The sequence below is a fragment of the Aethalodelphis obliquidens genome, unplaced genomic scaffold, assembly GCF_003676395.1.
Source record: "Aethalodelphis obliquidens isolate GAN/ISIS:26980383/991018 unplaced genomic scaffold, ASM367639v1 scaffold17, whole genome shotgun sequence".
Classification (NCBI taxonomy): Eukaryota; Metazoa; Chordata; class Mammalia; order Artiodactyla; family Delphinidae; genus Aethalodelphis; species Aethalodelphis obliquidens.
In genome coordinates, this window is record NW_020837961.1 from 28673886 (window position 1) to 28701696 (window position 27811).

Here is a 27811-nt window from a genome sequence, read left to right on the forward strand (position 1 = left end):
TTTAAAAAGGCACTGCAAAGTTCTCATTAGCAGTTTAAATATGTTGTTATTAGCAGAGAGAGAATCCCCTTCATTCATTTACCTTTTTCATATCATCTATCATGAAATGAAGGGCAGTTCAACACTTTCCTAGTCTTAGTTTTCTAGAAATAAAATTAGCTCTTCCAATTAATACTTAGTTTAGATGACTCTTCGGACAGAAGTTAGTATTTCCCATTTGTCTACTCATTCATTCCTTCACTCCTTCACTAAATAACATTTACTGGGTATGTATTATGTGCAATGCACTGTGGAAACAAGGAGGGGAATAAAATATGACCTTGTATTTAGAAATGGTTTGATTTTAAATTGTCATTGGGTCAGGTTTTGTTGACCTTACTATAAGCCTGCTAATTATAATTATAAATACCTATTATTGGAAAGGTCAAAAAGAGGTACTGAAGTCCAAACTATTTATTACAACTTAATTTTTATATAAAATGAATATTTACCATCAATTAATGAAGTTCTAAAATAAAAACAACCAATATAATTTTCCAGGTTAGTAAAATCTAATACCATCTGACCTCTTAGAGACATAAAAAACAAAATCATTTCAATAGAGTACTCATTTTGAAAGAAAACATAAGTTTGTTTAAGGACCTAAATATATAATTAAGTTATTAAGTATATATAGATTTAAGAAAATCTAGGTGTTATACATGCCAGCCATTTCCTAAGACTGGATACTTTTGTTTTGCACATGCCTTCTGTTCCACTTTAATTAAATTTGATTACTGTAAACATTCATCAACAAAAAAATTCACATGAAAATTGAATACTAAAGTTTCTCACGTGGCTCACACCATAATGGTAAATCGAGAGAGGAAATGGCTTTTCTGAAGCGGAAATGAGGTTAGTTGTTAAATGTCTCTTAAATCTTTCCACTAACTTCCTAATTTTTCAATGGGAATTATAACACTACATTTTAATTATACAAAGAAATTATTTGAGTTTGTTCTATTTATTCCATCTCTACCAACTCTTCCCTCTCCTCTCCTTTCATTATGGCCTTTTTGGTGGAAAAATGTTGATTTGGTTAAACATATACACTACAGAAAACAAGCCATAGCTGCATTTAGGATGTGACAACCAACAGTAAAATTTGGTAGCTTCCTTTTGTAAATACTGTTAGAATTATTAATGCAAGACAATACAATATTGGTACAAAAAACAATATTACTAAGTTCTTGATTTATAACCTTTCTCCTCTTCTATGATACATATATCAATATATCTCATATAAACTTATATATATAAACTTAAACATATATACATAAGTTTATGACAATGGAATCATCTTCTAAGACTACATTGGAAAATGGGTTTGTGTGAGTATATACCAACAATTGTATACTTAAAGTGTAACCCTAACGTGTAATATTTAAAAAGTACAAAATCCTATCATGACATATACTGTCTTAAGAACTCAGTACTAACAAAATTATCTCTATATTGTCCTTTGCAGATCCTAAGATGGCTTTAGTGACAAGGTTGTATCAAATTCTCTACAGATGACGATCCAATGAAATCAAATTAAAAATGCTGTACAGTTTAGTGGTTAAGAATGGTGTCTCTGGGGGCTTCCCTGGTGGCGCAGTGGTTGAGAGTCCGCCTGCCGATGCAAGGGACACGGGTTTGTGCCCCAGTCCGGGAAGATCCCACATGCCGCGGAGCGGCTGGGCCCGTGAGCCATGGCCGCTGAGCCTTGCGCGTCCGGAGCCTGTGCTCCTCAACGGGAGAGGCCACAGCAGTGAGAGGCCCGCGTACCGCAAGAAAAAAAAAAAAAAAAAAGAATGGTGTCTCTGGCCTAGAGTGCTTGGGTTTGAATCCCGGCTACAGCATTGCTAGCTATGGCACCTCCCTTGGGCAAGTTCTCATAGTTCTAGTAAGATCTAGGAACTTCAAAACCCAGGGCAGAAAGTAGAGGCATACTAATACTCTCTCTGTGCCTCATCTATAAAACAAGGATAATACCAGGACTACAATGAGGATTAATGAGTTACTACGTGAAGTGTTTAGGATGGTGCCTGGTGTGTAGTGAGCGCTCAATAAGTATCATCTAGTAGTACAAGCAGTAGCAGTATTTTCACCCTCTGTTGCAGACCTTCTCTCCAGCAAAAGTATAATATCTGATCCTGTGCCACATAAATGCCAATTAGAGATGGTTCTCATTACTATTGTTTCCAGTCAGGGAGAAAATATACCTTCATTTCTAGAAATTATACTTTGACTTCTCCCATTCCTCCGTTTCTTAGACTTTCCAACCTTCCCTGACAATCCATTTAATTCTGATACAACTAGGGCATGAAGCCTAGAGCAGGAAGGGAAGGTACATTACAATAATTAGGTATTTTCCTCCCAAATAAAATATCTTTATTGTCTCTTATTATCAAAATAATATAGGCTCATTATAAAACATTCATATAATTTAGTAAATTATGAAGAAGAAAATGAAAAACTGCCTCTAAATTCCACTACCTAAAAACAACCATTGCTAACATTTACTGGTTATCGTTCCAGATTTTTTTCTATACGTAAATATACATAGTAATATTAAGTAAATATATGTATATAGTAAATATACATACATACATACAAGGTATACACACACAGACACAGACACTTAAAATATATCATATTATACATGTAGTTTGGTGATCTTTTACACTTAACAATACAGAGAGCACATTCTTCCATGTCAGTATCACAATGCATAATACGTTAATGGCTGTACAGTCTTTCATTGTGTGGACATATCAAACTTTACTTAACTAATGTACTTCTTTTATCCTACTTTCTTGAGACTTTTTCACTTGCCAATTCCCCACAGACGGGCTTATTTTTGGCTCTAATTCACTGATAGCTCCTGTAGCTGCATATGAGTGTCTAGTAAACATAAACATTATAAAACTCTGCCTCCAAAAAAGAATGCAGATACTTAGAAAAGTTGTTGAAAGGAAATCTTGTTCATATTTTTTGAAAAGTAATATTACCATTCTTATGAATATGAAAATATATGAAAAATGAAAACATAACTTTTTATCTATCCTAAATACCCAAGTCACATGAAATTCTTTGTAATTTGTCCTCCTTAACATTTTTAAGGTTCCTTTGTTAAAGATACATAAGTAAGCCACTAGTGAAAAGTACAGAGGGTTTTCACATCTTTAGCTATTAGAAACATCCTGGATTTGACACCAAAAGCAAAGGCAACAAAAGTAAAAAATAAACAAGTGGGATTACATCAAGCTAAAAAGCTTCTGCACAGCAAAGGAAACCAGCAACTAAATGAAAAGGCAACCTATGGAATGGGAGAAAATATTTACAGATCATATCCCTGATAAGGGATTAATATCCAAAACACATAAAAATTCATATAACTCAATATCAAAAGAACAATCTAATTTAAAAATGGGCAGAGGCTCTGAACAGATGTTTTTTACAACGAAGACATATGGATGGCTAACAAGTACAGGAAAAGGTACTCAACATCACTTATCACCAGGGAAATGCTTACCACAATGAGATACATCTCATACCTGCTAGAATGGCTTTTATCAAAAGGACAAGAAATACCAAGTGTTGATAAGAAAGTGGAGAAAAGGGAACCCCTGTGCACTGGGAATGTAAACTGGTGCAAACACTACAGAAAACAGTATGGAGGTTCTTCAAAAAATTAAAAATATAACTACCATATGATCCAGTAACTCCACTTCTAGGTATTTATCTGAGGGAAATGAAGACACTAATTCAAGAAGATATTGGCACCTCCATGTTCACTGCAACATTATTCACAAATGTGAATGAACATTATTCACAATGGACATGGAAACAACCTAAGTGTCCACTGATAGATGAATGGATAAACAAAATGCTACACACACACACACACACACACACACACACAGACACACACACGATGGAATATTATTCATCCACAAAAAAAGAAGGAAACCCTGCCATTTGTGACAACATGGATAGACCTTAAGGGCATTATGCTACGTGAAATAAGTCAGACAGAGAAAGACAAATACTCTATGATCTCACTTACGTGTAGAATTAAAAAAAACCACAACCCACCAAACTCACAGATACAGAGAACAGACTGCCAGAGGTAGGGAGTGGGCGAAAGGGGCAAAGGTGGTCAAAAGGTACAAACTCCCACTTGTGAATAAGTCCTGGAGATGTAATGTACAGCATGGTGATTATAGTTAATAATACTGTATTGTATATTTGAAAGTTGCTGAGAGAGTAGATCCTAAAAGTTCACAGCATTGGAAAAAAGTGTGTAACTATGTGTGATGATCGTTTTGTAATATATACAAATATCAAATCATGATGTTGTACCCCTGAAACTCATATAATGTTATGTGTCAATTATATCTCAATTAAAAAAAAAGAAAAGAAACATCCTGACCCTGCTCACTCTAAGGAAATAAAGCAATCTCTCAGTTGTAGAAAGTTACAAGCTATGAGAAGAAAAGCTAAAAAGCTCAACGGTCATGAAGACCTCAGCTAGGAAAGGCAGAAAGAATTCTAAGGATTTTTGTTTCCTACCTAAAAACACTTCAAATCCAAAATATGAAGTCTGACCAAACCTCTTTGAATGTGAAAAAAGTTACTTTTAAAAACAGGGCAACTGTAAAAGAAATCATCAGAGGAATTTAATACTTAGTTTCATATAAAAATGGGTCTCTTTTCATGAATTCTCAGGACTATCTAAAGTACAACACGAGGTACACATGCACAAAGTTGTCATATAATTTCTCTGAAGAAGCAAACTCTTTGGAAGGTGGTAAAGTCGGTCTAACGTGCTGTTCCAGGAGGTCTTCATTAAACGAATCCTTAGTAGTTCTACAGTAATCTCCCTCTCACTTTCTCTCTCACATGCAACATTCTAAAAGCAGAAGCCTCCCGATTTTAGGCTTAAAAAAGGAAGGTGGGTGGGGAAGCAGCTTGTAATTTCAGAGTATATTCAGTCTCAATTAAATGAAAGAAGACACATTTACCATTTTCTTCGAGAGACTATACTTAGTTGACTAGAGAGAATTTGTACCTTCTAACTAATGGTTAATTCCAGCCATTGTTTGAAATTAAATTTCCTATCTGAGCATAAAGTATTAGACAATTTTCTTTGATGTTGCACTATTAAAGCCTACATATGAAGATACTCAGTTCCAATTTGAGGGCATAAATCATCAGTTCTTCTGTTCCCATATTTATATGGTCAGAGCCTATGGGCTGAATGGTATAGTCATTTTTTTCTGCAACTAAACAAGGTAAATAAATGTGATATATTGGCACATCACCCCACCACACTGCATATGGTGCACATTAAGGTTGTATTCATTTGCCATATGAATATAATTCCTTCTACCACATCAACTATTAGTTACAAGCAGTAAATACAGAGTTGTTTTGCTGAAACGGGAGGGCCTGCATTACATCATGGAGCACTAAACATCCTGGACCTTCTGGAGAATTTCATAGACATAGTTTTAATGTCACCTGAAGTTGAACACTGCCAACATATTGCTTCAAACACTGCTTGATGAATTCTTCAAGGAAAAAAGAAAAATACAGGGCAATCTTAGTGTTAGTGCAATAGTGCAAACCAAAAGTAGGGCCACGAGGAAAGTTCTTGATGAGATAGATATAAGAACTCATGTTCTTGACAAAGAATCAGATGGAGTCATATCCCAGATATAAAAAAGCTATTTGTTTCAAATGTTGCTTTCATATTCAGAATCTAGTGAACATAAGGAAACTAAAGTTAAAATATCATCTAAACAAGTTTCTCCAACTGTAGCTTACTGAAGACCTGCGATTAATAAGAGTTTATTTCTTGACAAACTGTGATGCTTTGTTTCATTAGGTATATATTGTGTCTACTTTTTCCTTAAACAAAATATTTATTATAACATTCCAAATCCAGATTAGTGCAGGGCAAAATCAGAAAGTTATTTCTTTTACAAACTCATATGGTTCAACACAGATGTACATATCTTGACATTTGTGAACCATAAATAATACATCACAGGCAATTAAAAACAAAGTACACCTGTTTTGACAAGTACTGATTTTCAATTTTACCAACATTAAGTCCCCAAATGCATCCAGCAGATGGTGCTCTAGGACGCCTACTTACAGGGAGTCATACTGCTTGTGTTACATCCACCTATATTTTTGGCAAGACAAAGAATAAGGATCTATCGGTAGCTTAGTAAAGCGTATTAGGCTTTACAATAAAAAGAACATAATTCCTAAATATGTGCACAAAAATATACATATGCATAAGCACATGTGCACAGAGGCTACCAGTAAATAAGTCGCACCTGGACCTATTGTGATACCACTTTTCTTATAGACTTGATGAGTAGGTTATGTATATCAGTGGTATTTATGGTCATATGGCAAGATCATTCTAAATTCATTAAAAAAATTTAGAATGCCTTAAAGTTAGAATTCATTTTTAATTATAGCAGGAATGTCTCATTAGGGTGATACTAGTAAAATTAACAACAGTAGGGTTTACGGTAATGACTTAAGTGATTGATGAGAGTATAACAAAATGAAGTTTTAGACAGAGAAAAAGCAGGGCAGCTATGGCATACAGTACTTTAAAAAACAGCTCTGTGGTCTGTTTGTGCTAGCCTTATGGTTAATAAAACCTTCCTTCTAATTGACGGTGCTGAAATATTCTTAAAGAACAGAATCTGGTTATGAAAAAAACTTTTTTTTTTCAGTAGACGCCATTCCCATAAAGGAGAAAGCTGACATAGATTAGCATGTCTGATTGCAAAGAGGAAAAAAAAATGCCACCTTTCAATCAAATCAAAAACAGAATGCGAGAATGGAAAACTACTTTACTGAAATACTACACAGCATCTATGCAACACCTCATAGTCAGCGACCATTTTCTTCTAAAGCTAATCAACTGTGGCTTTAAAAAAATTACTCAGATACCTAAAAAAGCTTAATAAGCATTTACTTTTAGGTGCTTAATAAACATTTGATTTTAAGTTTATGATCTATTAATACAATATAAAAATAGTGGATAAATAACTCTTTTGTAAATTTTCACCTTGATTATAAGATCATTTTAAAGTTTAAAGTTTTTAAATGTCAATTGAATGCATCAGGGAACACTTTCTTCAAAATTTGGAAATGTACAGTCTGGATAGAAAAATGAGTATTCCAAGAAAAGCATTTTGGTGGACAAGATTCAGTTCTAAAACACACAGAATATTAAGGCAAAGAGAGAGATGCTTCCATGTAGAAAATGTCTTTCTTTGAAATGTTCTTGGTTAATTTTATTTAAAAAATCCACAACTAAATGGAATCCTATCTTAATTTTTCTCCTCATTAAGAAAACTGCATCCCACAGGAGATAACTATCACAAGACAATAGAGTCAAAAGTGAAACACTATCTGTCATATAGGAAAATAAGGCTTTTGCTACATAATCTAGGCAGATTTCATAAAACATGTGCATCCTTTTAAAAGCCTCAAGTTATCCTATATATAGGTTTTATCCAGTTTGAATTAGCCTGATTTTATCTGAGCAATGTGCTTATTAACAGTGGATAACATGATTTTTAAAAAAATAGTACTAAAGCTAACAACTTTACATACAGCATTAATATCAGATTTGGAGAAAATGGCATAGGCTTATGACACTAGCAAGTAAAATTACTAGCTTATTCTCATTATCTTTAAAATTAAAAAAGCTAAATACTTGAATGAGACCTATAAAATGCAGGAAAAGCAATAGCCTAGTTTTTAAAAAATTTACCCATTTTCCTTCCAAGCAAGAAGAAAGTCTAAATTCAAAAATTTAAGTTGAGGCATTGTATTCATTTAGAGACCACACCGCCGTTATGTATATAAAAGCCTGACTATTTCTTAAAAGTCAATTATATTTTATCCAAGAGATACAACACAGAAATAAGCATAACCTAAAATTCCTCATCTGAAAAGCTGTGACTTCAGCGGCTGCGTCATGGAGCCATCAATGAGCCACAGGCTTATAAAATCCGAACCAGCTCTCATGAATGTTTAAAACAGTTCACACGCGGGTAAAAATGTCTTTGTTTTTGTTTGTCATTTTCGTTTGAAAAGCTTAGACTGGCTTGTTCATTTTTCTATTCTAATGTGTGGAAATTCTCATTATATGTAAAAGTGCCTATTTGTCTTTTTCCCAGATTCATCCTTCAAAGCTAAAGCAAAATTAAATTGGGACATCAGACGTTATAAAAGGGCCAAAAAGGCTGAGGTTCACTTTGAGAAAGGTAATTTAATTTAGTCAAGATGCATTATTAATTTTCTAAAATTTTTATTAGATGTCCTGTTACGTTATTCTTTCTTTTTTTTTCCCTTTTCATTACCAGCATTACTGTTATTGTCCACCATACTGCAGACAATGAGGGTATAGATGAAGTGCTTTATGAAAAAAAGAACGTTATAATATATACTCTAACGCCAGCAAGATGGTGTGTGTGGTGATTTATTTGTTCTAAGCATTCTGTGCTTCTGATAACACCTTAAGTCAGTTACTATTGTTGCTTTCATTTCATAGACAAGACAGCACAGCAAAGCTTAGAACTTAGCTTTGTTCTACTCTAAACTCCACAATTTGGTCAGTCCTACTTGATTCATTTCTTAAAATGTCATACATGTAAAAACCATCTCTAGGGTGATTTACAAGGTATTTAAACATATATATATATATATATATATATATATATTTCTCCCTTCTGGAAAAGCTGAATATTTCTAGTTTTATAATATTCTTAAATTTTTGAAATGTAACAACAATTACATACAAGTGTAGCTAGGTTTAGAGAAGTAGCCTTTAGCTACTTCTCAACACACCCATTGGTAATGACATATAACATGGTTAGGTCAAAGAAGTAAAAAAAAAAAAAAAAAAAAAAAAATATTTTTTTCATTTAGATTACTATACGTGCATGAAACATCTCACACGATTTTAAAACAAAAGAAAGCTCTTCCTAAATATTTTCACGTAAATAACAAAATGGTATACTTATTACCTATGTCAAATCTAGCTTTGTCTGAGATAATTTAGTGAATCTCAATAACTGAATTTATAGAAACAGAAAAAAAAGAAATTGAAAGTAGTCACTCATCCTAAAAGGCCAGAAAGAAGGAGCAGAATATAAGACTCCATAATGAAAAGAACACGAAGTATTTCTCAAAAGAATGTGAAAAAAAAAAAAAAAACCCTGAAATTTACATATTTAAAATTATTGTAATTACATATAAAATGGGATGTTGTGTAAATATGAGAGATACACATTACTTCCCCATATAGATACACATAATAAAGTTTGATCTGACTATAAAGACTGTATTAGCCATAGCACCACAGCCTTAAACTTACTTTTCATATTCTATTAGTATAGGGAATTACCCTGTCCTGATTAAAATAAGAAATACATATTAGGTTCATAAAATAAAAACTTTGATTCACCACTACACCAAACAAAATACATACAAAGCAGACACAACGTTGCTAAAAATACTTTGCATATACCTCTTTTAAAACTGTACTGGCTCTTGAGTAAATTTTTTTAGAAGGTTTCACTCTCATACAAATAATATACATTTAATAAGCATAACTTTAAGAAGTCAATTCAAAATATGATGGACTTAAACATATTCAGACTGTTTTATAATTTGGGACTGAGGGACAGAAGCAAGTGCCACAGTATTCAGGTAAAGTAATCAGGAACAACATGATCCCTCCTTAACCAAATACATTTGCAACTTGCTTTAAATTAAGAAACTAAATATTTAAGAGCAGTTAAAATGCTCTACCTTATGAAGTAAAAATCTAAAGCTATTCTTGCAGGAACTCTTCAGTGTTGTCATAATCATTTTAATTAAATTCTCATTTTTCAGGTGGTCCCTTTAATTGTTTTTTCCTACTTCTTAATGTGTTTTTCTAAAGCCATTTCTTTTCTGCAGCTGTGTGCGACTGGTTTTAATGGTAGCTGCTTCCTTTTTTGCCTTCTGTGAATTACAATTTTAAATGGTTACACATTTTTTGTTTTACTGCCTTCAGCATAGTTTCATAAAGATGTTTAAGGCTGTTGGTGAACATTTTCATTTCCCATCCGAAAAACCAAGAGCCAATTTGAATATTCCGTATTGGCCTTTTATGACCTGTTTCATCTTTTGATACGTAAATGAAAGCATATTTTTTCTAAAGACTGGTTTGTTTCCATGAAATTATAATGTTTTTGCTCTTTTAAAACATGAATTCAATAAACAAGATAATGTGTGACTGCTCTTTTATGTTATATCTTATTGTTTGTGAATGAAACACCTCTATTTTATTTGGTGACGGCCATTATCAGTGAAGAACTAGTATTTTCAGATCATAAGAATAACCGATAACATGAAAACTGAGATTTCATGCTTGAATTTGAATTATCAATGGTCACAAAATGTTAATAACAAGGCTATCCAGACCTTTCTTAAATTATAACTAAGAAATTAAAACTACTTGATACTTCAGTTTCACTTTCACCATGATGAAATAGGTAACTTCACTGCAAAATGTTATACATCACTTGTAAAAGTTTACTTATAAAATAAATTGTACTTACTGCCTGGATTATCGCCAATCCCACTGCTTCTTCCATTCCAGTACCAGAGCAGAAGGGTTGCATCACGTGACCCTGAGAGAATGTAGCAATTTCCCCCAATATATGACTCTGAACGAGTGAGGCAAGTGACGACATCCCAATGGCCAAACACCACTTGGATCAATTTTCCTGAAATACAAAACAATTTTCTTTAAAACTGCTATTTAAAAAATTGAAAAAATTTCCACTTAAGAAGATAATGAAGTTGTATTAATCCGATTCTGATAATTCCGATCTTATAATAAAATTTGACCTGGTCCAACCTAAAAGTTTTCTTTGAATAGTTAACAACAACCACAAAATCAACTGAAGAGTGATAGTCACATTTAAGACATATGTTAAAACTATTTCAACTAATAATGTTATTATACATAGCTCCTATAAATTACAAATGAATCATGTCTACTGATTAAAGCAGGCCCAGGAAAACCCTTATTTGGAACCATTTCAACAATTGAAGTTACTCTGTATGATTCAAAACAAAGCAAAACTTAGTTGCCTTTCTGTAGATACTCTATCATTCAAACTTCACTAATACAAACCCATCTCTGAATTAGTAAAGCCAATTTATTTCTTCTTCTATTCTTCAAAGTGATCTATACAAGGACAGTATTAGCCACTTTGGACAGCTTCTGTTTTTTTTTTTTAACATCTTTATTGGAATATAATTGCTTTACAATGGTGTGTTAGTTTCTGCTGTATAACAAAGTGAGTCAGCTATACATATACACATATCCCCATATCCCCTCCCTCTTGCGCCTCCCTCCCACACTCCCTATCCCACCCCTCTAGGTGGTCACAAATCACCGAGCTGATCTCCCCGTGCGATGCGGCTGCTTCCCACTAGCTATTTTATACATTTGGTAGTGTATATATGTCCATGCCACTCTCTCACTTTGTCCCAGCTTACCCTTCCCCAGCTTCTTCAAATCAGGCTTACATGAACTAAATTTTGATAAAAGAACTAACATATTGTCACCACAATCTGAGCCAGGTCATTCTTTCTTTGTTTTAATTGCCTGAAGGATGAAAGTTCCTGGGGAGGCGGGAGGATGATGAAATTAAGATTATGACGGTTTAACAGTAATGATTAGGCGTAGGGTGAGGACGGGGGTATCCAGTAAACTTACTGTGTATCTAGGATGTTAAACACAGGATAAACTGTTCATATAACAGTGTGAGAAAAAAACCGTTTAGATTTGTTTTGCTTAATCAGATATGGTGTTTATAATTCACACAAACTTGTCTAAAGAACTAAATATCTATAGCAGCCCTTCCACTCTCTCCCTATAGTTTCTAGCTAACGTTTCTCTTTGAAATGTCTAGAGAATCTACAAATGAATGTCATAGAGTGTCTACCCTTAATATTCAGCATGAGTGTTTCTTCTTTTTCAAATAAGCGTTTCAGTGGGGTCATAAAAAATACAATTCAGATGTTCAAGATAAAAACCATTAAGCTGGAAAAAAATAAGTATGCCTAAAAAGTTTATATGTTTAACTTGGAACACATCATAACCTATTCTAAAGCTTAAGGTCTCAATTAAGTATTGGTATCTACATGTATCTACATGTATAAACTTTTCAAGATAACAATACATAGAACTAAAAGTATTTCCGCTAAATTTTTTAAATTATTGGTTTTAATAAACCAAAAGCTTATTATAAAGTCTGCAAATTTACAAGTAAAATACTGAGATGTACTTTATCCAAATCAGATAGAAAGTCAAATACAGTGTTTTCTCTTGTACACAGTCTACTAAGAGTAACTTAAGATTAGACTCATATCGATCTCAAACTGCAAAATTAATAAAGGACATTTTTTTTCTCCTATGGATAAAGACTTTAGTCAAAGCAGATATTTTAACTGCTAAATGTTAAAAATGTTCACTTCTGAATTTCTTCAACCTTTTTAATTAACACCAAAACATTCATTTTAAAAATTAGCTTTTATCAATAAAGGATATGGTAAGAAGTCAAGACTTTCTAGAATAAAAAAATGGAAAAGAAGAAAGCAAATTAAATATTAAAAATCTAATAATTTTTGCATCATTTACAATTTATATGAAGGACAAAGTAGAGAGGTTTAGGGGTAAATTGGGTGGGGTTAGATGAGAGGCAGGCCTTACTAAGGATGAGACAAAAGTTAGGGAGCTGAATGCACTCTCGTTCGAAAACTGAAGGTTAAATCAGTGAGTTTTAACTACTGAAAAAACTGAACACCCCGTAATGTGATTATGTTTTTGACTTCTGTATGTACGGTGACTTCTGCCTCAGCCTATACTAAATGCTGAGAGCATGTCAACTACAGGAGTGATTTAAATGGGTTATTTAGAGTAGGCCCATTTAAGATGTGATACCCATCAATTCAGTGGGTTGTAGAAGTGAGGATAAGTAAAGCAACTACAATTAGGTACTTGAGGTCACGGCATACAGGAAACCCAAATGCTCCACGTACGCCAGGAGGCTTGCAAAGGAGCAGCTATTTGATTGGAAGATCGAGATGAGGGAGTGACATTTAAGTATTTACATCTAAAGAGTTTCATATTTTAATACAAATTAACTTCATTCTCTACAATTTATCCTTTGGGCTCAACTTTGGAAAACATTATTTTTTTCAGTTTGCTTTTTCCTCTTCTGGCAGCCTTCCTTAGCAATATTTGTTATTGCTATGAGGTTGAGGTTCACTCCTCCTAAATAAATCACAGCATATAAATACCTGCTGCTCTTTTTGGTAAATTATTTTCTGATAATCTCATAAGTGTTCCTCAACCTTTATTTTTTGTTTCCTTTAATACCAGTCCACCTCTCCACACACTAATATCAAATATTACCACAAGCACTAGAATATCTTCTTTTTGACAGAACAAATTTTCTAGTTAATGTTTTATTTGACAGCTGTGCTACAAATAAAAAAAATTCAAGCTCAGGACTCTGCACCATTGAATCTAAAATGTGGCCTGAAAATAATTCCCACTGCCGAGTGAAGGTTTTATTGTTGCCTCTGCTGTTCTGGTTGTGTCCCGAAAACATGATTTATGTTTAAAGAATTTCCTGTTACAACCGTGTTTCTCTCTACCCCCGCTTCCCTGCCCCGCCAAATCTAATAAGAGAAGGACTTTTTTTTTGGCTTATGTGCCAAAATATAATTGAATTCAACACTTGTGATAGCTATGCCGTTATATATTATTGATCGTACAATTTTTCCCTGTGTCTCTGCCAAACTTAGGAGAAAATATTTAATATTCCTATTACCATAAAAACACAGACACGTTTAAAATTTAAATAATTTAAAATAAAACTAGCATCAGAGTTTGTATACAAGATACTAAGAAAGATATTAGAACTATCATTTGAGATTTTTTTCACAACTTTCCTGGCAAGTATAAATATTTTTAGTGTACGTGGTAAGTCAGTCCCACTGAAATGAAGCTTAAAATGAGGCTACTTCTTAGAAAATGTTTTATACATACACACGCATATGCATGTTTTAAAAAGTAATAAAGTAGAAGGCTTTTGGAAAGGGGAAGGAACGTCATCTAGTTTATTAAGTAAAGTAACATGGCAGACGCTCTAGGAACCTACTTTTTAAACAGGTAACACTTATATGAGATAACATGGTATAGTTACAAAGATGCCATGAAGTCCGAGGAGTTGGCTCCAATGCCCAGTTCTAGCACCATTATCTATGCAGATATCAACAAGTTACTTACCCTTTCTAAACCTCGGTTTCATCACCTGAAAAATGGAGCGAAGGACACCTGTTGTATCTCATAGGATTATTGTCAGGCTGACACAATATCATGTATGAGAAAGAAGGAATTCTGTAAATTCTAGGGAACTGTGTGACTATAAGAATTATTTTAATTATTAGTATTATATAAAAGGGAGGTTAGCTTTACTTTACAAATATTAATATTCAATGTCTTTTTAAAATGGTATGAAATGTCAACAAATTCAAAAAGCCTCAAATGTCAAAACCAAAGGCTGATATATATATGATCCCATTTTCTGACATTCTGGTAAAGGCAAAATTATAGGGATGAAGGCTACATCAGCGGTTCTGAGGGGGGTGAGCTGAGGGAAGGGGCTGACCACAAAGGGGCAGCACAGGGGGTTCTGGGGGAACTCAGCTGCTCTGCATCTTAACTGTGGTGGTGGTGGCAGCTGCATAACTGTATACAATGCCCAGACGAACAGAACTATAACCAAAAATTTCAATTTTACTGTATGTGAGTTAAAAAATATTTTTTAATGTATAAAAAACAATATGCAATCTAAAAGAATGTTTAAGGAAAACTTGTGAGAGGATGTAACAATTTTAATCTGAAAGTTTGTGTGAGAAGGGACCACAGTTTGAGGTCAGATAATGCCAAGGTTGTCATTACCATAATAGTGAAAGAAAAGGTTAAAATTTAAATCTGATAATTAAATCAGAGAAAATTCATTATAATAATAAATATATTTTAGGAAAGCTTATCAATCCCTATTGCATTTTTAAAGAGTTCCAGAGGAGTTTTAGATTCAATAGTAATCAACCTCACAGACCTAAACATCTAGTAAAAACCCAAGTAATCAGAAAGACCTGAATGATAATGTTTTCTTTCTTTCTCTATTCTACAGAATAAAGATGGAAATTATGAGAAAATTAGATCATCAATTCCATAAAACAAAAATTAAACAGGACATGCCTGAAAACAACTTCTAGGGTTTATTCTATGCACAGTACATATTTAACTATTTTCCCCTACTCTCTCATTGCTATTGTTACAATGCTATCATCAAAATATACCTAGGACAAACTCCTTGGATAATCAAGAATTAATTTTTTTTTTTTTCGGTACGCGGGCCTCTCACTGTTGTGGCCTCTCCCGTTGCGGAGCACAGGCTCCGGATGCACAGTCTCAGCGGCCATGGCTCACGGGCCCAGCGGCTCCGCGGCATATGGCATCTTCCCGGACTGGGGCACGAACCCGCGTCCCCTGCATCGGCAGGCGGACTCTCAACCACTGCGCCACCAGGGAAGTCCTATACTTAAACTTTTATATTTTTAACAAGACCTCCTGTCACACACAAAATCAGTAGTCAGCTACTTTCCTTCATGATGGTGTAGTTTTCAGCAAGATTCTGTGCAGAATTGTGTGGAGGCAAGATATCTGCTCCCAAGAAATACACTTACTGAGAATTTCCAGTAGGGAAAAAATAACCTTTATATAACACCAAAGTGGGGAAATACACCTATAAGTATGTGCACTTGCCATAAGATTATGCATATACACGTGCATATAGTATTTACATACCAGGATATATTTTCGAAATGAATCGTTCATTCTGCAAGTATGAAGGTTGGGAGACAAGCCTACCAAAAACTGCCTCTTAAAAGCATTCTGAAGTTAACTTAATAATGGACTACAGAGTAGATTATTACTTGAAAGGAGAAAACTGTCTTTATTTCACAAATTTTAGCATTCTGTAATTTTTAGAGGGAAGAAGATGAGAAAGCATTCTCAAGCCTCTGAACATCACTTGTCATAAACTTTAGTTCACTGATGAAGAAATGATGAAGTTACCTGTGTCTGCAGAGTAGACTCGAAAACTCTTATCCCAGAAGCCACAGAGGAGAACGTAGCGGTTGTCTGAAGTGATGACAAAGCACTGGGAATGCACTTGAATACTTTGGTCTAAAAGGTCAGTGATTTGCCTCCTGTGCATTCCTGTATTGCTGGCTATGAGAACAGAGGAAGAAAAAAAAGTCTCCTAAACTCACATGCACAAAGACATCCCATAGTTTGTCATACTGGGGGTTGGGGCTGAGGGAGGAGAGACAATACATTCCAGGATAAGAATATCTGATCTTTAATATTCAATATAGTAATATTTGAAAAACCAAGTAGGAAAACACAATCTGATTGCCGGAAGAACAGGGGTAGCCAAATTCAACAGCTCAGTAAAAAATTCTGCCTAGAGGAAAGAAACAATAATACACTACAATTTTAAAATACATAGTATACAATTCTCAGAACATTCTATCTAGCTCTTGGGCAGGACCAAACTAGATTAGAATCTCCAGATCGCATCACAGTTAGGTTTGTATTTCTGACAATCTCATTACATCTACTGTCATGAGAATGGATTCATGTTGTGACAATCTATTACCTTTAACTTTCTGTCACAAGGAAGAGATACTAGAATATAAATGTCATATATTTGAAATATTGTAGCATCTTGTACTACTTTGGCTTTAACAGGTCTTTAATTTGACTACATGTGAACTCCCATTTCCCCTGTTTACAGCTGCACTTGCATGTAAGGAAAGGGTAAAATGACTATTTATTAAAGATACTTGTAATTGAAGAAGTCAAAGCATAGCACACTGCCACTTTCTTACTCCTGTAAGCAATAAAACAAGCCAGTCTGGCAGTGTGTTTTCAGAGCGCTACAGGGCACCTGAGATGGGCTTTGTCACGAGGCACAAGGTCAGACACAGAGCAACATCATGCACATGTGAAGAGTAATAATCCTCCAGAAATACACTATCAAGTGTGTCATTATCAGCAAAGGAATTCTCACTGAGATGCCTTTTTTGGCATTATGAAGCCAAACAGATAGAAAGCTTTGTTGCTAGTGATCTAAGAGTTATTTCATCACCAACTTTCCAATACAAATTATGGTTCTTACACTGCTAAAGAAACTTGATCATACCAGACATAAGAACAAAACAAAATAAATTTCTGCCTCTGATTATTATGTTCTTTGTACCATCGTTTGCAGTTTTTTTGGGGAAAAAATACCATAGATGCACTGTTGATAAAAATTAAAAAAAGAAATATATCTATGTTATATTCATTGTATGTAGTAACTAAGTTAGTATGGCCAATTCAATAGAAGGCTCAGAAACTAATATGGAAGAAAAAAGTGTTCAAAATACTCTCCAGTCCTGTGCTGGAATACAGAGGAATAAAATATCCCTCGCCCTCATGGCATATGCAACACAGCAAACATATTCATATACACGTGAAATACTGCAAAATTCTGCTAGTGTCTCACTATACAACTTAACCATGTAGGATTATTAGATACTATTTGATAATAGGCTTCATATACTTTGGGGAGATTAATGGGCTAGTAAGTGATAGCGGTAGTAAAAAGGGCCGATTCTAGCCGAGAATCACTCCCTACCTCCTTCCACACAAAGGGAACTCGCTGGCAGATGAAAAAAGCTTTTATGTATCATAGTGTATCGTGGAGAGACATTAGCATCTCACTGCAGTGAAGCTGGGTGATACCATTTAGTTTTTTAATTCCAAGAAACCTAGCAATTAAAGACAAGATATGTAGTATTTTCTATACTGGTTACTACAGTTCTTCATTCCACGTGAAAATTATAACAATGTTTATTTTTGCCAATGTTTATATGACTTTCGCTCCTATGATACAAACTTTCACTCGTCTTTTTGGCATGATTTCCTGGGAGGACCTAATTTGACAGATCTGGGCATGTGCATAATTTTGAATTGAATGACCACAAAGTACCCATGGGTAAAGGCTGATGCCCCTTCAGCATTCAGATGATCTATTTTCCAAATAAGTGCTTACTTATAATTTAACATTGCAACCCCCCATCCGTCCATCCATCCATCCATCCATCCATCCATCCATCCAATCGATATAATCTCCCAACTGCCTTTCCTTTATCTCTCTTTATTTTCTCTAGTAAACTTCCTAAGATTCCATACGGAAAGTATTTTTATTTGATGAAAATTAGGTATATTTGTCTAGATAAGCAGTCTTCAAACTGGGACATGCATATCCCTTGGGGTATAAGATTTCCCAAGGAACACACAGGCACAGATGGTTTTAAGGGAATCAATTTCTAGTTCCTCAACTTTCATATGTTCTCTTGCCTAAAACAGATTTGCCTGAGAACTCTCCGGTGAGTTTTCCTTTCTTACCTCCCTTTTTGCATGCTCTTGTTCCACTAGATAGAATTTTACTATGGTGCTTTACCCCAGGGTAAAAAAATCTCTTTTTTTACCCTGAGGTAAAGCACCATAGTAAAAACGGGACAATTCAAAATACTGATGTGATGCTGGAAGGTGAACGCCTAGGTATCAAATCATTCTGCAGGGCAGGTGGTTTCCAATTCATTGCTTTCTATAAAAGGGAAGGAGGATCTAATCATGCTGTCAATTGATAGATCATTAAAAATAAGTTTCAGTGATAGATTGTTAAAATGGTTATTTAATGATAGACCATAAAAGTAATCCTTAATAATACATCATTGTGAATTTTGTCACATAACTCAAAGAGTTCAACGATTTGAATGACATTGTTAAAATAAGACTCTTTCCTTTCCTATCTATTTTCTTATGTGAGTAACATTCCTCAAAGCTTCCATCTATTAAAAAAAACCCAAAAGATCAGAACTGTTGACAAATTCTGTCTCATTCAGCAACAAATAATGTTTATCCATGAATACATGAACAGAAAAGCCCTATTCATTTCATTAAAGCTGTATCTCCTATTTCCAATAAATATGTTTTATGTTCAATAATATTTATTAAAATTTTAAATTGTAATAAGTGTGTATTAATCATATTTGTAATAACTCAATGCAGATTAACTTTTTGAGCTGAGCCTTATGGTCACAGGAAATTTCAATGTTTACATTTACATACATATTTTTATTGCTGAAAGCAGTATAGTAGGGTAATCAATTTTCTAAAGTTAAAATAAAATTGTGCAAGGAAAGTACAATGAAAATATAAATTCAAGATGAGAAAGGAATACGTAAAATTTTCAAATGTTAAAAGCTTTTTCATGCACTTTTTAAAACAGAAAATGCTGACTCTCAAGTGACTTTGATATTTAGATTCTACTGGATGTATTTAAAATTTTATACACTATGCCAAAAACAATAACCACTGTAACTACTTAAACTTGTGATGATGTCACATTTAAACTTTCAGATGTCAACTTAAAAATGTGTGAGAAGGTACGTGGTTTTAAACAATTACTTTAGGGATACAGGAGCAAACAGTCTGAGGACCAATGATCTAGAGTAGGGAAGAAAACTATGGCCTGCAGGCTGAATCTGGCTTGTGCCTGGTTTTGTATATAAAATTTTATTGGAGCACAGCAATGCTCAGTTGTTTATATATTGTCTGTGGCTGCTTTTTGTGCTATGACAGCAGACTTAAGTAGTTGTGTCTGAGACCTTATGGCCCACAAAGCCTAAAATATTGACTATCTGGCCCTTTACCAAAAAAGTTCACCATGCCTTGTCTAAAGGGTCACAATTTCTGAATTAATTTAGACTTTATGCTATATGATATTCATTGTCAAGGTTTAAGACAATGATTCTATACTTCAGAAATCAGGCTTTAAGTAGCATAGCAAATGGGTTTTATTATTTTCCTGACTCTTAAAACTTTACCCAAGTGAGGATTTAAGCTTTTAAAAAATATACGGCAAATCATATCTACTCAAAGCACAATAAGATTTAGGAAGCAGGGTAGTAATTAGCCTTCATATAGATAGTTACTTCTTAGATTTCTGCTTATATTTGGGGAAATGATGACTTAGTTTTGAGCTTAAGGTTACTTTAGTTCATCTTGATAATCAATCTGCAAATGGTGGTCATTTAGCTCTCCACTGAAACAATGGTGTTAAAGACAAAAAAAGGTGACATACACAAAGGGAACACCTTGAATTTTAAAATAATCAATGAGCTTATTCATATGCTTTATCTAAAAACTTTAAAATACTAACAAATTTACTTGTGCCAGGGCAATTTGACAATTGCCATGCTAGCAGCACACCCCTGCAGCTAGGTAATTAAGTTTTTTATTCTAAAAGTTATTGACTAAAATCTTCGATATCAAGGCTTAACACTCTTAGTGGGGCCACATTTGAAATCCCCACTATAGGCTGAAAAATGCTAAAGTGGAGATTTCAACTAACCTACTCAAAAAGCACAACAGCAATTATATATTCTAAGTCATCTGCTGCAGTCATTTCATCCCAATGGCTCTTTCTGGGCTCCTCCTTTTTTCTTTTCACCCTGAACAAATTTAACCTCCAATGGCAATTTATTGGGCTGTAGGACCCTAGGAAAATGAATACAAATACCTTAACACTGCCATTGGCTGGGCCATATATTTCAACTTTGAAACTGCTCTGCAATTGCACATTAATCCCCTCAGATTGAACGGAGCGTCCAGGAAGAAAGGACTGATCTCCTTTAATGATGAAACCCTGGCACTACAGTTTTATTTTTCTCAACACAGTGTTGCTGTTATTATGAAAATTTCCCGAGCAAAGAAGCTCCATCACATTACTGGTACACCAATTCATCATAACGAGCCTCGCTCCTGCTCATCAACAAGTCTGAGTGATGAAAAGATCCAATATTATCCTGACAGAACTTCATGCGCATTCTCAATCACACATTATTACAGCATCCATATTAATTTTCAGTGACACGCGTCCTAGGCCTGTTCAAATTAGGCAAACCAACGAGGGGGAGTTGATGAAATACCAGCATAGCCACAGCTCATTGCATTCCAATTTGCATGCAAATGGTTTATCAGGAAAATTCCATTCCCAGCAACCAGCAAGTGAAAAACAACTGTAATCTACACTTCAGGGCCACCATACAGAGCTTAATGAATCGCAAAGAGAGAAGGAAGTGACAGACCTATGAGAGGATCGATTTCCACTGGCAGCTGGCATGGCTGGTCTTGTACAGCACCTTGATGAGCTGGAATTCACAAACGATAAAAAAAAAAAAGCATTATTTTTCATATACTAAACTACATTAAAATGTGTAAGTCGAATCTCACGTAGAATTGTTTCTAACCTCCAAATTTTTCATACAGTTTTGTAAAATTTAAAGAAAAAAAATTCCAGGTGCTTCTATGGCTAGCTTATTAAACATTTATTTTAGATTAGTGCTGTTCTGAACATGTGCCATCAGCAGTGGCTCCAGTCCTAGGCCATAAGCTATAGCAGATGCTTCACTGGCAACCTCTGATTCTGCAACAAAACAAAATTAAGTGGTAAGGCGCACTGAAAACAAAATGTGACAACCATCTGCTGACTGTAGCAAATACTATTTTTTTGTTACTTCTTAAAAAGGCAGTTTTGAATGCTGCAGCACAAAGGAGCCACAAAAACGTCAATTTATGATGGAGAAAGGGAAAGCTCTAAGTCAAGGAGCATTTAATGTTTCATCCATCACGTAAAATCAATCAATTGAAAGTTTGAATAAAAATAAAGAAAGCTATCCGCAGATAAATGTTTTAGTTAAATGCATTTGGCTGAAATGTTTCCCTAAAGATCTGATTGCAGTTTTAAAAAAACTTCTATTAATATTTAATATTTCCATAGTTTCAATTTAAAAATACTCTGAGAAGCAAATGAGTAACAAAAATCAATCCATACTAAGAACAGTTTGTTTAATTCTCAAAATAGTTCTAAAGGTTCAGATGTACTTATATTTTGTGATTGAAAAGAGATTCTGTAGGCTGTTTCCCTGTGAAAGGCAGAAGGACCTGAGGTGGAGAGGAAGTGCTGTGAGAAGCAGGAGTGACCACTGGCCAGCTGTGCAACCTTAGGCAAATCAGAAGCCCCAGAATGAAGGGCTTAGAATAGATGATCTTTTTCAGCTTTGTAAATCTGAGAGTTAAATTCTCGGTCCTTTTCCAAATGATTTTCCTCCAATAACTCAGCCATTCAATCTGGTCCGCATCTGCCTTTTATAGACTCATAAGCATTTAAACTACTGCTTGGTTGGTATTAGAGCTCTGCTTAATATCATCAGATACTAAGATTAAGATGATATTACTATCATCAGATTTTAAGAAGTCTTTCTGACTGTCCTTGAGGGGCTGAAAATAAAAATGGGATATATTCCAATGTGTTCATTAGATTAATTCTAAATTTCTGATGTTAGCACTTCCCCTGTTAGTAAATGCCAACTTTTCAAGGATTTTTCAATGATCTTTTGGAAGATCATTAATACTGATAAAATAACCTGAGTAAGTACAATATTAGCACTGAAAATTAGAGTTGAGTATATATAAGACATTAAAGTAGATGAAAAAAGGAAGGCATATGACTCCCTCTTTTACTGAAGGTATTGTCTTTGCTAATTACTAGCTCTGCCAGTAAGGAAATCACAGGGCACATACAGGGAATCATCGGGGAAAATGCACCACAGCCCCTGATTTACCCAACAGGGCCATTTACTTCCAGCAATACCAGTGCCAATCAACACCAATACCTTGAGAAGTTTTCGCTACGACTTTGAGAATCTGGGATCATAGAAACATTAAAACCAGACTGTCAGTGAAAGAGATTTAGGAGGTTAACTATCTTTGGTCATGCCTCAAATCCCAGTTCTGCCACTAACTGCCTGTGTGACCTTGGGAAAATTATGTTGTCTCGGTGTTTCAGATTCCTGCTCTGTAAAACAGGTTAGATGGGTTAGGTTGAACCACATGAAATCACCAATACCTGGCTTTCTGACCTACAGAAATGGCAATTTCAACCTAAATACAGAACCTACATCCTAAGGTTGTTGAGGGGATTCAGTGAGTTAATATGTGTGAAGTGATTAAAACAGTATTCAGAACCTACAAAATGCTCTATAGACACTAGGTGCCTTTATTTTATTGTTTCAGAGGCTCTGCAAGGTCCTTTGAGTGAGATGGAAGGATAAAGATGATTCTTCCCCTAAATCAGGACTCAGACACTGCATTGACAGGAGCTAGCTGTCTAATGAACAAGCTATGGAAATCACAGAACCTCAGAAAAGAAACAGAATCTAAACTAAAAAAAACTGCAACATGAATTTGATATTCATTGAAAAAAAAGCTGTTAGGAAGTTTTGACATTTGTTTTAAATCAAGGCATACTGACAGGTGAAGGCAGCACAACATAGGATGAAAGATCAGATTTATGTAAATAAACATACCTGAAATGAGGCACAGATTTAACAAAATGGATGCTTAATATTTTTAGGTGTAGGTGTATTGAGAATTGGAGATCACATTGTAGAAAGAGAATCACCTGTGTATTTCCATATGTTATCATTCTTTGTAATTTATCTGGTGAAGAGTTGCTGTGTCGTACTATAAAGCCAGAGGATGGGGACAAAAACCACCAGTGACACAAGGTACAGACCCAAAGAAAGCCCACTAGGGAGAATTCTAGGCAAAGAACTGGCAAAACGTATGCAGTCTCCCAAGCTCTTACCTTACAGAAAAGTGAGCTTGGGCTCAGAGCAGGTGGATGTACCATATGTGGTACTCCAGCAGAGGGATGCGGCCCCCAAATCACTTTACAGATCTATAGAAAAGTGTGGAGTAGGGAAGAGAACAGCTGACAATCAAGTACTGATACTAAGGGGAGCCCAGGGAAATGGGCTTGCTCCAAAGGGGTGTGTCAGGAGCTCAGTCATCGGTGCTGAGGGAGAGAGCCTAACGACTAAGTATCAGCTGGAGACCTAGCAGCCCTCTGGTTGAGCCAGTTCAGTTCCTGCTGAGCTAGCTCACTGCTAGCCTAAGACTAAAGATAGGGGTGGAGAGTGCTCAGGGCTTTCTAGCAGTTGAAAAGTTTTGTCCCTCCTCACATGTACTGTCACTCTGTTTAGACTGAAGAGGTTCTCAGAGCCACCACATCTAACGACCCAGGATAAGCATGGTTTGCAGGGGCCCTTAGGCCACACACACTGGTGCTTTTGCCAAGCTCTAAGGGTAACTGCACACAGCAGAGGTAGATCCTCTGGTGTGCATTGCAGAACACACCGTCAGCATGTTCTTCTAACGAGTCGTATTTAGAGAAAGAAACAAACAAAAAAGAAATCACAGTTGTTAATCAAATTATAATCTTTGGTCCCAAAATATAAGTATGTCATTTGCATACACATTTACCTCTGTAAGATATGTTCGTTTGAAGAAAAGGGACTAAAAGGGCCTAATAATAGAGATACTATACCTGCCTTGACTTCTACCTTCTCTACTGTTATGAAATCTATTCTCTAATCAAATATCGCCATTCATTTCATTTCTAATGGCCAGGAAAACGGCTATATTTAAGAAATTCTGATACCAACCACAGATTCGTCACGATGCATACCTTATTACATTGCTGAACATAGTTAGTGCACCTACTTTTTGTCTGAACGTCAATTCAATCCTGTTCCATTCTAAAATCTCTTGCATTTAATTTGGCATGAGGCCCTTGTTCAAGAATTTATATTTGTGCAACCATTTCAGGCATTATAATGGGCAGTGCTTTATGCACATTTTACAGATTTAATAACAAGTTAACAGACTATTAAAATCTATCTTTTAAAATTTCCTACCTAAAACAACGGCTTGGGAAGAAAAGCCTATAATCTCCAGGACTTTAAAAGATTTTCCTTCTGTAAAAGAAGAATTTCTAACTAGTGGCCAAAAGGAACAGTGCTAAATCCAGATCCCAACATTCCTGTTCTAATGAGAGACAATAAATCACAGAGGGGTGATCATAAAATTTGAGTCAGAAAACTTGGGTTCAAACCTGGCTCTGCCACTGACTTGCCATATGTGATACTGAACAAGGCAAGCTCCCTGGGGCTCAGTATCTTTACTGGTAAAATGTGGGTCTAGACTGGACGAACTCTCATGTCTCTTCAAATTTTGACTGTTTGTGATTTTGATGGTTATTTCAGTATCTTGCCATTAGTTACCCTAATTAGTCAGCACTTAATGAAAGAACAGAATGTACTTATGGGTTTGTAATATTTTAGCTGGGTAATTTAAGTGTTCTTTTTTCTATCATCCACAACAAATACTTCCATGCCATGTACAAAAAGGCACATAGCAGACAATCAGACGTGTTTATTGAGCAAATGAATAAGTGGAAAAAAGAGGAACATCTGATAAATAAATACATACTATTTATGGACACAATATAGAATATGAGAAATAATATTTATCTCCAAGGAATAAAGAAGAACCACCAGATGCCAAAGAAGAGTTTATTTTTTTTTTGTTTTGTTTTGAAGAGTTTATGTTTTAACTTTTGTATTATATGCCTCAGAGGGAACTTCTTTAAACCTTTCAAAGTATGTTTAATTTTGATTCAGACTAATGTTTGAAAACTAATAAGCTTAAATGTTGAGATATAATATATTTAGGTGGATATTAAAATATCTTGATACAGTGTTCAGCAGTTATACTATGCCTTATAAGGATATTTCTTTACTTACCCGGAAGGTTGTGCCACTTGTTCACGGCAAATAGCCTGTTAGCAGTGACTGTGATCACAGCGGGAGTTGCCAACCCAGGCTGGGTGTTGGCTGCCACGTGAGTGACAGGGGAGTTGGAGGGGAACTTTAGAACCATGATAACATCCTGCTGAGCTTGGTCTGTGAACATCAATGGACTCTGCAGGAGGAGATACTGTTGAGTGGGCAAGACAAGATCCAAATATACAAGAAGGAAAAGACAAGGAAAGACAAGAAAGAAAGGGTGCAGGAAAAGAACAGGGAAGACCATGTTAACACAAGTTGCAAGTGAGAGCACAGTGAAGCAGAAAGGCTTATAGAAACAGCAATTAGTATTTGTTTGGTTTTCATGTATGTCATTAGTTGAATTTCTAGGTGATTGAAGTAAACTACATTAACAGAAACACTTTAAAAATCCATAAATTTTATTAACTCCCTTCCCCACCCAATTCCCATGAAGAACTAAAAGAATGATTTGATTTCAATTCTAAATAGGCAAAGTATTGGGGATTGTGTTAAACCATTCCAATTGCTATTATGTGTCAAGTATTGATACAAAAGAGAGAAAAAAAAAAGGAATGAGAATAGGCAATAAGGCACAAAAGCAAGCCATGGTAATTTCCAAAGATCATCAAAAGTTGTGCTGAGTTAGCATGAAGATTTTGACAACTAAATAATGAGATAATTAATTAACAAATATATTTAAAAAAATAGCTGTACAGCATGCATGTATTATTACAGTAGAGAAATAATTTATGAATGTAATACACAAACTTAATTATAAGGGTGTTTCAAAGCAATGCATAATTAAATGTACTTGTAAAAACAATATATTTATATAGTGTACCAAGTCATAAACACTGCCCTATTATAATGCAAATGCCACTGCTTTCTGCTGCAGCTAAGGATAAAGAGAAATAGCTAGATGCGCCCCTCCCTCTTGGTAAAGAAACTAAAGCTCAAGACTTTTGATTTCTCCTTTGAAAAGCAAAAAGTAACTGAAAATGTTAAACAAAACATTGTCTGTTCTAATAACTAGCAACAAAATAAATCTGGAAGACTACTAAGATTTAGAACATTCCTACAAACCATATGTCATAATCCGAGCCATACATAACACCACTCTGATTTACTGGCTTTATTTATACTTTGTGGTAGTATGCTCATACAGTAATTGCACTGTGCATTTTCAGCAAATCTGCTCTACCATGTCTATTTTCTAATAGCTGATTAGTATCATTCAGAATTGAAACACTTTGATGAAGTGCTTCTGGCTGCTTTCCTCTTGCCATATTTCAAAACACCAGGTATATGTAAATGTGTAGGCACATATATATAACACGTATTTATTCAGAACTGCTAATAAAAAATTAAATACATTTGCATTTTTATTATCAGTGCTTTTTAAAAAAAGTTATTAAGAGTACTTAGAAAAACATATTGCACTCCTATTTGCACTCTTTGCATAAAGGTGTAAATAAAGGCAACTAATAAGCTACCCAGACACCCTTCTAAGCAAGTGGCTAAAAGCCAATCAATATTATGAGTTAATCCTCCCTGGATGCTCATTCAATTAAAGGTGTCAGTAATGCCTCATCTGATATGGCCTCAATTAAATCCAACTATCTGATGGTGTGAAAACACAGGGGGATACAGCAACAGCAGCAAAACCAGACAAATAGGCAGCCTTCGTGTGCCTGCTAATTACTACACCTGGTGTATATTATGGCGCATGCACTTAACGCAGCACGAGGTGGCTTTAATTTCTGCTACATTCGTGTGTGTGTGTGTGTGTGTGTGTGTGTGTGTGTGTGTGTGTGTG

General features: G+C 34.9%; 1 protein-coding gene across 4 annotated transcripts in view; it reads right to left on the reverse strand.

Annotated features, from left to right (window-relative positions):
* The window catches only part of LRBA (LPS responsive beige-like anchor protein), a 736343-nt gene that overhangs the window by 17110 nt on the left and 691422 nt on the right, over window positions 1-27811 (reverse strand). For 3 of the 4 annotated variants that reach the window (XM_027117137.1, XM_027117135.1, XM_027117139.1), the window contains 4 exons: window positions 25972-26164; window positions 21412-21474; window positions 16283-16438; window positions 10677-10844 (listed from right to left, as the gene is read on the reverse strand). In XM_027117137.1, the coding sequence (XP_026972938.1) occupies window positions 10677-10844; window positions 16283-16438; window positions 21412-21474; window positions 25972-26164 (580 nt within the window). The remainder of the gene's footprint in view (window positions 1-10676; window positions 10845-16282; window positions 16439-21411; window positions 21475-25971; window positions 26165-27811) is intronic. The other variant, XM_027117138.1, reaches the window with a different exon arrangement.